The following is a 13233-nucleotide window of genomic DNA, read 5'->3' on the forward strand; positions in this document are numbered from 1 at the left end:
CGTTGTGATGATGTTGCCGAACAAGAAGTTAAAGTTATGAATAGGCGTGTAGTAGATAAAAGTAAAAAGAAAAAAAATCCGAGTCAAAAAAATGAAAAAAAACATGTTTACGGGGATTATGTTGATGTTGCTGATGTACGTTTAGATATAACCGACTTACAAAGCAATTCAGATAGAGATGAGTTGGGTGATGAAGTTAAAGTTAAGTTTCCCGATAACCTTTTTTACGGTATGCCCCCTGTACCAGCATGCCCAGTTGATATTAATGATGCCCAGTTGATATTAATGAAGATATCCCAACATAGATGGTAGACATGAATCTTCAAAAGATTGAATGTGAGAGTATATTTAAGAACAAAGAAATTTTAAAGCGGTGTATTGGTAAAAAATATCTTCGAGAAGGTTTTCAGACGAGGAGAAGTAGATCCACCAAATCAAGGTATGAGGCTGTGTGTGTTTCGAAAAATTGTTCTTGGTTACTAAGAGCAAAAGCAATTAAAAATTCTGATGGACTTTTCCAAGTGAATAAATTTGTTGATGTACACACATGTTCTTCAACAATTTTGCAACCTAATCATCGACAAGCAAACAAATATGTTTTGGGTGAATATCTTGCTGATGTTTTGGCTGAAGATTATAGTAGAGTTTATCGGGGAAAAGATATTATTAATGATATGAATGCTCAATTGAATATCAATATCTCATACCATCAGGCATGGCGTGCGAAGCAATATGCATTGTTGTTGTTAAGGGGTACGAAAGAGGATTCTTTTACCAAACTTCCGGCTTATTGTCACAATTTGGTCAAACATAATCCGGGTACGGTGACACATATTAAAACAGATGGTGATGATTGCTTTGAGTTTTTGTACGTCGCACTTGGTTGCTCGGTTAGTATTATAATATTTTATTAATTTTTTCATTTTTATTTTGGTGTATTTGAATAGATATACAATGTATTGTAGGTACGCGTTTTTGTCAAATTTTGTAAACCGACCCTAGTAGTAGATGGAGCCCACCTAAAGGGTGAGTTCAAAGGTACCATGTTACTTGCAGTTACTAAGGACGGACAAAACCAAATATTACCGGTTGCATATGGTATATGCAAAAATGAGTGTACCGATTTCATGGACATGGTTTTTTCAAAAACTACGTGATTGCATAGGAAATATGCAGGAGCTTACAATTATATCTGATAGGTCTCCATCTATAGCAACATCCGTTGCCAACATTTTTCCTCACGCTCATCACGGAATATGTGGTGTCCATTTGTATTTCAACATAGTATCTAGATTCGGGAAGAATAACACAGTTAAAGGAATTTTTTGGGAGGCTTGTAGGGCGTACACAGTTGATGCTTTTGACGCTGCCATGGATGTTATGAAAAAGACAAAAGAACCGGTATGAGAGTACTTAAAAAGTATAAATTCAGAAACTTGGTCAAGGGCATATACATACTCTTGAAATGACATATAATAACAAGATGTCATCTCATCATCACTCGGTGACATTTTATTTCTTGGTGGTTGTCCCTCCTAAAAAATTGAACATATTAAAAATGCATATAAAAGTATAATAATGAATTTTATTAATAATAAAAAAATATTTATAAACCTGTATCTTTGAAAAAATCTTGTTCACATCAACCAATTTCAATTTTTTTTGTCCCACTCCATCGTTTCATCCGAGGCATGTCTCTATTTTTTCTCAATACAAATCCACAGGCACGAACAGCCGGAAGCATCTCATATATCCATATCTACAATTTTTACAATTATAGTAATAAAAGTTAAAATTAAAATAACTAACATAACAATAAAATCATTTAGATATAAGTAAATTTTTATACCCTAATTGGAGCCGTAAATCCTGAGACGATGTATTTTAAAGTTTGACGATGCTCAGGAAGTGATAAATATTTATTTATCTTGTTCCATGTATCCTCAAGGTCATCATACGTAAAATCCTATAAATAGCTACCCCAAGCGAAACTAACAAAACAAAAAAAATTTAGTTATAATATAAATTAACATTAATAATATAAAACTTTCAAAGTAAACAAAAAATACCTGTTCCAGACATCCAAATTCTCAGCCAGAAAAAACCAATCTTGTGGCACGCAATCATTTATTTCTTTTCCCAAAAAACCTTCACATAAAATGTAAATCAAACATACTCTAACTGCATCGGCGTCGTCAACTTCTAAGAATGGTTGGGTTAAAATAAAACTTTTCAGATCACCGATTTTCACCGAACTATTTGTATGGTTCGGAAATAGCCGCTCACGCAATAAACATCTTTTTTTACTACTAACTATTTTTTCTGACACTTTTTTCCCGATGTTTTTTTGTATACTCCGCAAATTTCAACCCGGTTATCAAACAAAACTCTTCCGGTCCATATACCATTTCCGTATCGCCTACTCTAAAATATAACCGTTTTATTCCATCTGGAGATAAAACAGCGTCCGGCCGTATCTGATGAAGGAACATTTTGTGGAACAACAATCCGTCCCCTTGTAAACGAGGGACGTCCAACAAGTAACCAAATATTGTATCTCTAAATATCTCACGTCTCACATCATCTAACACTTCAAATACTTTCCACATGTTACACTCTGATCCCTTTAAGTTTACAATAGCTTTCACATCGAAATTATTATAATTATGCTGCAAAAAACACAATAACATATTAGAAAACTAAACAACTATTTCATTTTAAAATATATGATTATTAAATGCAATAATAACATAAACAATAATAACAATGCAAATACAAATATTTAATAAATAATTTATATATTTACGCTAAAAAACAATAACATACTATAACAATTTTCAACTTAAACGGCAACTATATAAACAATTTTCCAAGTTATACGACAAATATACAAACGCTTTTTATCTTTCTAATTATATAAAATAACATTTTCTAACCATATAAACAAACAATTTTTCAACTAAAACGACAACTAAATTAACAATTTTTCAACTTATACGACAAATATACAAACAATTTTTAACTTTCAAATTATATAAAATAACATATTCTAACCATGCTATATCAATTTATCAACTTAAACCACTAACCAAACATATTGTAAACATTATTCTAACAATTTATTTAACTAATAACTTAAAAAAATAAGCATATTCTAACCATTTTACTAAATGTACAACTACCCGATGCACACTCTACACAGTCTCTACTTGTACATTCATACAACCACTAACAAAATAACATTTAAACTTCAAGTTTACTAATAACAAATATTAAAACTATCAAATACAACAAAATTACCCTATCACAAACAATATAATTTCTTTTTTTTTTACACTAACTAATACAATAAATAATAAAATAATAAAGACATATACTAAATAAATGTTAATTAAAACATAAAAAAAGTTAAAATCTAACCATATTTTCGGGATTGTTGAAATAATCGTTCATTTTCTTGAAGAAATCGTCAAAAAGAATCCCCGAGAGAGAGAGAGTTTTTCTATATTGAAAGAGTGAAAAATGAAGAAAAAAAATCGTTTTATAGATTTTCAGAAGGAAAATCGCAGATGAACAGTACAAATCGCAGATGGACTTTTCCACATGCGAATGTACAAGTGCCTAAAGCACAACTATGCTTTAGGCACTTGTACATTCGCAGATGGAAAGCCAAAATCGCAGATGGGGCATTTCCATCTGCGAATTTAGTGGTTATTTTTGCAATTTCTATTTTTTTGGCTAAATTTGTAAGGTAATTAGTGTATTTGGCTAATTTTGTAATTTTCTCTAAACTTAAATTCAAACCCTTGAAAAACATTAAAAAACCAAAATTTCTATAATGAATTTTGATTTCTGTTTGTAATATATATATATATATATATATATATATATATATATATATATATATATATATATATATATATATATATTTGGCATTTAGATAAAATATTTATATTTTTCTTTTAGGTGAGATTTATTGTATTTTTTTTTTCATATTGTTACTTTCTAAATGCCTAATAAAAAGTGAAACACCGAGTATTCAATTTAATTTTGTTATGATATCAAAAGGATGAGGTTGTATATCAAAAAAATGACGTCGTATATCTTCATCTCATACCCTATATGTTTTTTTTAATAAAATAAAACTAATATGTATTGTATGTAACTAATTATAATATCAATGTTTCTATAATGAATTTTGATTTCTGTTTGTGTTTTAGATTTTGATGATAAAGGATTATAAAGTCTAAAAATAAAAAAATTGCAAATGATTTTTTGATTTCTTTAAATAATTTTGATTGTGTTTGAGCGTGTGCAAATATGTTATCTTATGCATAGGAAATACAAACATAGCTGACATATTTAAAATGACTAAATTAACTACTATTTTTTTTAAATAATAATATAAAATATTATCTTTAAAAATTAACTGTTTTCAAAGATTGTTGAAAGTAAAGAGAATTAATTTTATATTTATGTTTTAAGGTATATAAACTGATTAATTTATTATGTAACTTTCCAACGTTTGGCCTATTTTGCATTCAATAATAAATTATATGTTATTTTAAAAAAATTGATTAATTTTTGGATGTACACTTTTATTCTAATATTTTATTTTATAGTAGACTGACTAATTTTAATTGTAGAGTTTTTAATGATATAATTCAAATAACAACTTATTTGTGTATTTTGAATATTCATTAATTGTATTCGTAAAGACATTATCAAATGCAATTTATCTCAGATACATCGTCAAGATTAATCCCCAGAAAAATGACAGTTTTTCATTTTAAACTTCAAAAGTTCCTTATGTCCAAATTTTTTCAAAAGGACATGCATCAATTTAAATTTTAATTACATTTGCATTCATTTCAGATATTTTTTGTTGATTGGATTTTTTAAAGTTATATTTGTATTTTATTACTTTTTTAAGTATAATTTAAATTAATAAGTTTATTCTTTATTTGTTGGTATAATATCAAATGGAGTAGGGGATGATGATGTAGACTACCCATCACATTTAATAGGGGATTGTAATGGAGACTACTTTTAAAGTGGTAGAAAAGAATGTAAAAAAATAAATAATTGTAGAAACTAGAAAGCATGGTCATGCTAATTTTATGATATTTAATATTTATGATAATTTTAAAAATAATGTTTAGAAACACTATATATACGTCTTATATTTTTTAAACCTAACTGAAAAAGAAAATAAAAGAAAGTGAGGGGTTCTAAAGCAAAGCAATATTCATAACTACAAGTTACATTGTCCATGTTAAAAATACAAAATTAGGGGATTTAATATTTTACAAGTTATATTTGCCACCGCAACATCGTGCGGTTACAAAATGCAAAAGAATGAAAAAAAGAAGAAAAATCGATACATAATTTAATATTGAACTTTTCACATGTTCATGTAATGTATAGTTTCGCAAAAAAGTTAACATCTTTTATTTTAAACGTAGTTCAATATTTTTATATTTAATATAACATATTTGTACCTTTTTCAATTCGAAATGAAACAAATAAAATGGAATTTTATCATAATCTTAACATTATTTGTTAAATAAAAATAATTGTTGTCCGCTGTCAGATAAAGATAAAGGGTAACAGACGAAAATTATTATTTGCAACCCGTCTAGAGACAATTGATCGTCGAAAGGAACAAATCGTCGGAATGAAACAAATCTAAAGGAAAGAATTTGGCAACCAATTGTCTCTAGAAGCAAGTCATTAGCCTTGATTTGTCCCTCGAAAACAATTAATTGACATCGAGGACTTGAACTTAATGCAAGAAAACCAATTTTCCTTTCATGTTCAATCCTAGATTTTAGGATACTGAAAATGAATCACATAGTGAATTATTTCTTATTTAGATCACACTACACATGAAATATTAGCACAAATTAGACTGCTTTTTTCATGGCAGACAGTTAAATAACTTTCGTTAAGTTTAAACTTAAACAATGAAACAGAGAAAAATAAGCAACTTACAAGGAATGATGAAGTAGCCGTCATTGGTATATACACCAATCAGATTGTGAATCTACTGAACTGCCAAAGAAGAATTATTTGTCCGGGGAGCATTAAAATATATACTTTTGTGAATATTTTTTTAACTATCCCGATAAAAAAAATGTGTCCCTCTCCCCAATTTTTGATCATTCTACATCCATTCTATCTACTTCCATACCATTTTAAACCCTAGGAACTTGATTATAAATCTGAAAAAAAAAAGGAAACTTGGCAAAAGAACGATACAATGGAATTAAAAAAACCAAATTAGGGATTATTGGCATATCAATAATTATATTGTTATCATTTTATAATTATATATTCAAAATTTATTATTGAACCAATAATTTGATAAGGGGTATTTGGTAAAAGATATATAAGTGTGTAAAAAACCAAAAATAACACCTTTTTTATTATTATTTTTTCATTGGTGCTGATGTGGGTTTGGTAAAAGCAAAAGGAGAAGTAGAATTGTCATTAATATCAAATTATGGAATGTCAGAAATCTATCTATTCATATTGTTTTTCTAGAAGGCACAATCTAATCGAAGAAACCTACATAGAGTTTAAAACCACAGTTCATGAAACTCAATAAGAATATATTGATTGAATCTTAATCTGTAGAGGTTGAAACAAATCTAGCTACTTGAAGCAACAACAACCATTTCACATACTGTAGCACAAATTGCAAATCAGAAAAGTGCAATCCTAGAAGAAAATCAATGGAGTTGCTACCACTATGGATTAGCAAATGAAATCGCATGCATTTTTTATAACACAAGTAGAAATTCTATAACGAAACAGATGTCGCATCATTAAGACTGTACATTCCAAATACATTTGCTATGAAGTTCTTCATAAGACCAAAAAACATAGAAATAGAGATGAAGGGTTCTTTCCACATCCACAAATAAACAAATTACTTACACATCGGTTGATTGAGAATATGGGTACATCCTCTCGTGTCTCGTGTAGTGAATATTTTGAAAGAAACTTCATGTACTTGACAGTCCTCTCTGATTGAAAATATACCCAACAAAAAAAATAAAAAAGGTATACATTATACAGATGAAGAAATAAGGATATCTGTCATTTTATAAGATCATAAAGCAACGTAACTTCAATTACAGAATATGTAAGAACCTAATGATCTAACCATATAACTTCAACAACCTTTATAGCAAAAGTAAACAAAAGTAAATCGTTTACTACTTCTATAAACATAGCCTCAATCACAAATTTAACCTAACCATTAATAGATCCAGGTAATCGACTTAAACATTACTCAAGAGGGTCAAAAGATATTTATCTTATTCTAATCACTCTCTGATTCCTTAACCGATTTATGAATCCAGTTAATCAGTAGAAGTAAACATTATCCTTGTCAAAGACCTCCTTTTTATCATCCCGTCTTTGTAGTGGTGGTGGTTTTGTAAAGTTTAAAGATAAAGACTCATCCATACAAAATCAGGAAAGCAGAAGTAGAAAGAAGTTCAAAAGGTGGGAAGCGGTGGTGTGTTTGATTGTATGCCTGGGAAGGTAACCGCCGTCGGCAAACCCTAATCCCTTTTTGAGGAATTGAAAATCGAAAAGAAGATGTGATTAAAGAAAATTAAATCGATAACTTGCCACTCATTCATAGATAATATATGATAGAATCATGAGTATGAAGTACACCGACCATACATCTGGAGGAGTGAAAGAGCGTGTGAAAAAGAAGTATATGGAAGGTCAAGTGGATACGACGTAGGAAACAGGAAATCACGATTGAGCAGAGGGTGTTGAAGAAGAAAGGAGCGAGAGAGAATGACGATATGAAGATTTCCAATTTCAGTGAATGAAAGAAGTGTATGAAATAAATAAAAGTTAAGGATGTCGAGGTATGAAGTCAAGCGGAGCACTTGGAAGAAGCATTTGGAGCACATGAAACTCAATGCAGCATTTGGGGTTCATGGAGAAAAGAACGGATCATCTGAGAAAGGAATGGATCGCCTGACAAATGAACGCATCAAGTGCCAAAGGAATAGATCGTACTGAAGGGGGTTTGGAGCAACTGGAAGAGGTTTTGAGCACTTGGAAGTGATATGGAGCAACAAGGGAACCTTGTTGCACCATATGATAAAGGGATGGGCCAAGAGTGATGCTCTTGCGCCATGACATTCCCTCTTGCACCATGGGGTACCTCTCTTGCGCCATGAGGTACTCCTGTTGCGCCATGCATGGCCTTATTGCTCCATGCATGTGTCTGTTGCGCCATGGTGATGTTGTTGCTCAAATCTTGATGTTCTTGCGCCACACTTGAAGCCTCTTGTGCCATATATATTCCTTGTTACGCCATCTGGAGATGTTTTTGTGCTAGGGAGTTGCTGTGGCGCCATGGTGATGCATGTTGGACCATCTTGGTCCTTGATGAGCCAAGTATGCTATGAAGTCTTATATGATGCTCAAGATCGTTCAAGGATGCTCGGAATTTAGTATTGCTCAAGAAATACACCTTGTTGTGCCACCATGATGGATGTTGGACCATTAGTGTTCATGATGCGCCACTTGTGCATCATGATGCTCCATTATGGCCAAGTTGGTCCGTCATGTGTGCTGCTAATGCTCATGGGTTGTATGACATGAAAGAATGTTCCAGAAGATGTTGCATGGCGGGATATGATTGGTTGTCACCATTCATGGGCCAATAGGCTTGGCCCATTAGGGTTTTAGGCCTGATCCATCAAGTATAAATAGACTCATATCTCCATCATTATATGTGTGTAGAAATTTCAAGAGAGTAATCATTGTGAGGTTGAGAGCACTCCTTTGGAGCAGTTAGTAAGTAAGAGAGATTCATTTGTTTTGAAAGCTCAAGTGAGGTGTAACCTTTGTGTGTGATTGTACTTGTTATTGGAAGTTAATAAAATTATCTCTCTCATGTTCGCCCGTGGATGTAGGTCACCTTGACCGAACCACATTAAATATTGTGTTCACTTGATTTATATTTTCAAAAATTTTATTTCTGCAAGTTCACCGAAGTTTGTTTTGATATTTATCTGAAGTGTTTAACTTGTTTTGTTGTCACCCAACAAACTGGTATCATAGTTATGGCTAAAGACGGGAAAGTTAAGATTGACAAATTCAATGGGCACGATTTCAGTTTCTAGAAAATGCAAATCGAAGACTACCTCTACCAGAAAACTTACATGAACCATTGTCCCAAAGTAAACCGGAAGAAATGAAGCAGGAGTATTGGGAATTGTTAGATTGGGAGGCACTTGGTGTGGTGAGATTATCCTTGACAAAGAATGTTGCATACAACATTGCCAATGTGAAGACTACTCATGAGTTGATCAATGCACTATCTAACATGTATGAAAAACCTTCAGCAGCGAACAAGGTTCACTTGATTCGAGAATTTGTAAATTTGAAGATAAAGGAGTGTGGCTCAACGACTAATCATGTTAATGAATTTAATTCAATCCTATCAAGGTTGATGTCGGTTGATATTAAATTTAAAGATCAAGTCATGGCATTGCTACTATTATCATCTTTGTCTGATAGTTGGTCCGGTACAGTGACAATAGTTAGCAGCTCAACTAGGGGCACTAAGCTGACATTCGAAGGCATTCGCGATTTAATCCGTGGTGAGGATGTACGCGGATGGAGTGATGGAGAAGCTTCTAATAGTCTTCTAAGTACTGAAGATAGAGGAAGGGGTCCAACAGAGGATGTGGGGGCAGTGGAAGATCGAAGTCGAGAAGGAGAGGTGGACAGAACAACAAGAGGGACGTGACCTGTTGGAACTGCAAAGAGAGTGGTCATGTCAAAAGTCATTGCCCAATGCTCATGACAGATAAATGCCAAAATGGGGTGAATACGACAGAAGATTTTGAAGGTGACGCGCTCATTTGCTCAGTTGAAAATTCAATTGAATCACAGGTCTTGGATTCTGGTGCGTCATTTCACGCTAGCTATTCCAAAGATGTGATGGAGAACTTCAGGCATTACCAACGGAAGGTCAGGCTGGCATATAACAAGTGTCTGAATATCATGGGTGTTGGAGATGTGGTTCTCAAGATGATTGTGGGTACGGATTGGACTTTGAAGAATGTCAAGTTCATTCCAGATCTAAAGAAGATGTCGATATCAGTTGGATGACTTGATAATGAAGGTCATCATGTTACATTTGGTGATCACAAGTGGAAAGTGAAGAAGGGAAACTTGATCATTGCTAAGGGTCGGAAACTGTTGGATTAGGTGTCTAAGCCCATAACTATAATTGGTATGTACTTGACCCGAGAGTAGCATGGTCCATTTCGGGTTGCATATCACAAGGACAATTTGATAGGATGGACTTTTGAGAAGAGGTTAGTTATGATTTATTAATATATTATAAGTTCTAATATATTAATATGAAATTATATGATTTAATTAGTATTGATCAAGAATTAATTTGGAATTAATTTAGTGATCAAAAGAGACTAATTAAATTAATGGGGACTAATTGTGTAAATTAGTTTTATATATATATATATATATATATATATATATATATATATGTATGTTTTGGGCTTATGATACATGATGGACTAAGTTTATGGATGAATCCATAAAGAGTTAGCCCACTTAAATCATGGATCATGGATAAGAAGCCCAAGGGAGCACTTGGATAAAGCATTTGAAGCACTTGAAACTCGATAGAGCACTTGGGGTTCATGGAGCATGTTACAAAGGAACGGATCATCTGAGAAAGGAATGGATCGCCTAACAAATGAACGAATCAAGTTCCAAAGGAATGGATCATACAGAAAGGGGTTTAGAGCAACTGGAAGAGGTTTGGAGCATTTGGGAGTGATATGGAGCAACAAGGGAACCTTGTTGCACCATATGATAAAGGGATGGGCCAAGAGTGATGCTCTTGCACCATGACATTCCCTCTTACGCCATGGGGTACCTCTCTTGTGCCATGAGGTACTCCTGTCGCGCCATGCATGTGTCTGTTGTGCCATGGTGATGATATTGCTCAAATCTTGATGTTCTTGCGCCACCATTGAAGCTTCTTGTGCCATCTATATTCCTTGTTGTGCCATCTGGAGATGTTGCGCCATGGATTTGTTATTGCGCCATGATGATGCATATTGGACCATCTTAGTCCTTGATGAGCCAAGTATGTTATGAAGTCATCTATGATGCTTAAGATCATTCAAAGATGTTCAGAAGTTGGTATTGCTCAAGAAATACACCTTATTGTGCCACCATGATGGATGTTGGACCATTAGTGTTCATGATGTGCCGCATGTGCATCATGATGCTCCATTATGGTCAAGGTGGTTCGTTATGTGTGCTGCTGGTGTTCATGGGTTGTATGACATGGAAGAATGTTCCAGAAGATGTTGCATGGTAGGATATGATTGGTTGTCACCATTCATGGGCCTATGGGCCAATGGGCTTGGCCCATTAGGGTTTTAGGTCTGATTCCTCAAGTATAAATAGACTCATATTTCCATCATTATATGTGTGCATAAATTTCAAGAGAGTAATCATTGTGAGGTTGAGAGAACTCTTTTGGAGCAGTTAGTAAGCAAGAGAGATTCTTTTGTTTTGAGAGCTCAAGTGAGGTGTAACCTTTATGTGTGATTGTACTTGTACTTAGAAGTTAAAAAAATCCTCTCTCTCTCTCTCTCTCTCTCTCTCCCATTCGCCTGTGGATGTAGGTCACCTTGACCGAACCACGTTAAATATTGTGTTCGCTTGATTTATATTTTTAGAAGTTTTATTTTTGCAAGGTCACCGAAGTTTGTTTTGATATTTGTCTGAAGTGTTTAACTTGTTTTGTTGTCACCCAACAATCTGGTATCATAGCTATGGCTAAAGATGGGAAAGTTAAGATTGACAAATTCAATGGGCACAATTTCGGTTTCTAGAAAATGAAAATCAAAGACTACCTCTACCAGAAAAACTTACATGAACCATTGTCCCAAAGTAAACCAGAAGAAATAAAGCAGGAGGATTGGGAATTGTTAGATCAGGAGGCACTTGGTGTGGTGAGATTATCCTTGGCAAAGAATGTTGCATACAACATTGTCAATGTGAAGACTACTCATGAGTTGATCAATTCACTATCTAACATGTATGAAAAGCCTCCAGCAGCGAACAAGGTTCACTTGATTCGAGAATTGGTAAATTTGAAGATGAAGGAGGGTGGCTCGGTGACTGATGATGTTAATGAATTTAATTCAATCCTATCAAGGTTGATGTCGTTTGATATTAAACTTAAAGATCAATTCATGGCATTGCTACTATTATCATCTTTGCCTGATATTTAGTCTGGTACAGTGACAGCAGTTAGCAGCTCAACTGGGGGCACTAAGCTGACATTCGAAGGCATTCGCGATTTAATCTGTGGTGAGGATGTATGCAGACGGAGTGCTGGAGAAGCTTCTAATAGTCTTCTGAGTACTAAAGATAGAGGAAGGGGGTCCAACAAAGGATGTGGGGGCAGTGGAAGATCGAGGTCGAGAAGGAGAAGTGGACAAAACAACAAGAGGGACGTGACATGTTGGAACTGCAAAGAGAGTGGTTATGTCAAAATTCATTGCCCAATGCCCATGGTAGATAAAGGCCAAAATGGGGTGAATATGGCAGAAGATTTTGAAGGTGACGCGCTCATTTGCTCAGTTGAAAATTCAATTGAATCTTGGGTCTTGGATTCTGGTGCGTCATTTTATGCTAGTCATTCCAAAGATGTGATGCAGAACTTCAGGCATTACCAAGGGAAGGTCAGGCTGGCAGATAACAAGTGTCTGGATATCATAGGTGTTGGAGATGTGGTTCTCAAGATGACTCTGGGTACGAATTGGACTTTGAAGAATGTCAAGTTCATTCCATATCTAAAGAGGATGTTGATATCAGTTGGAAAACTTGATAATGAAGGTCATCGTGTTACATTTGGTGATCACAAGTGGAAAGTGAAGAAGGGAAACTTGATCATTGCTAAGGGTCAGAAACATGGTACGCTATACATGGTGGATGTTTCTGATGATGAGGCACATGTTGTTGAAGAAGTTGGGGCATCCATTCTATGCCACAAAAGATTTGTTCATCAGAGTGAGGAGAGAATGAGGAAGCCTATATCCAGTGGGATGATACCAGGTTCGAAGAGTGTGACTGATGCTTCTAAGCCATGTTCTATTGACAAACAAAAGAAAGTCAGTTTTGCGAAGATAGGAAATC

General features: G+C 33.8%; 1 protein-coding gene across 1 annotated transcript; it reads left to right on the top strand.

Annotated features, from left to right (window-relative positions):
• Positions 1 to 314: 314 nt before the first annotated feature.
• LOC145107167 (uncharacterized) lies at positions 315 to 1407 on the top strand. The gene is made up of 3 exons (XM_079044019.1): positions 315 to 890; positions 948 to 956; positions 1057 to 1407. The coding sequence occupies exons 1-3, from the start codon at positions 315 to 317 to the stop codon at positions 1405 to 1407; spliced, it is 936 nt and encodes a 311-aa protein (XP_078900145.1).
• The last annotated feature ends 11826 nt before the right edge of the window (positions 1408 to 13233 follow it).

Source organism: Lactuca virosa, chromosome 4 (assembly GCF_052849685.1).
Source record: "Lactuca virosa cultivar CGN04683 chromosome 4, Lactuca_virosa_CGN04683_v6, whole genome shotgun sequence".
Classification (NCBI taxonomy): Eukaryota; Viridiplantae; Streptophyta; class Magnoliopsida; order Asterales; family Asteraceae; genus Lactuca; species Lactuca virosa.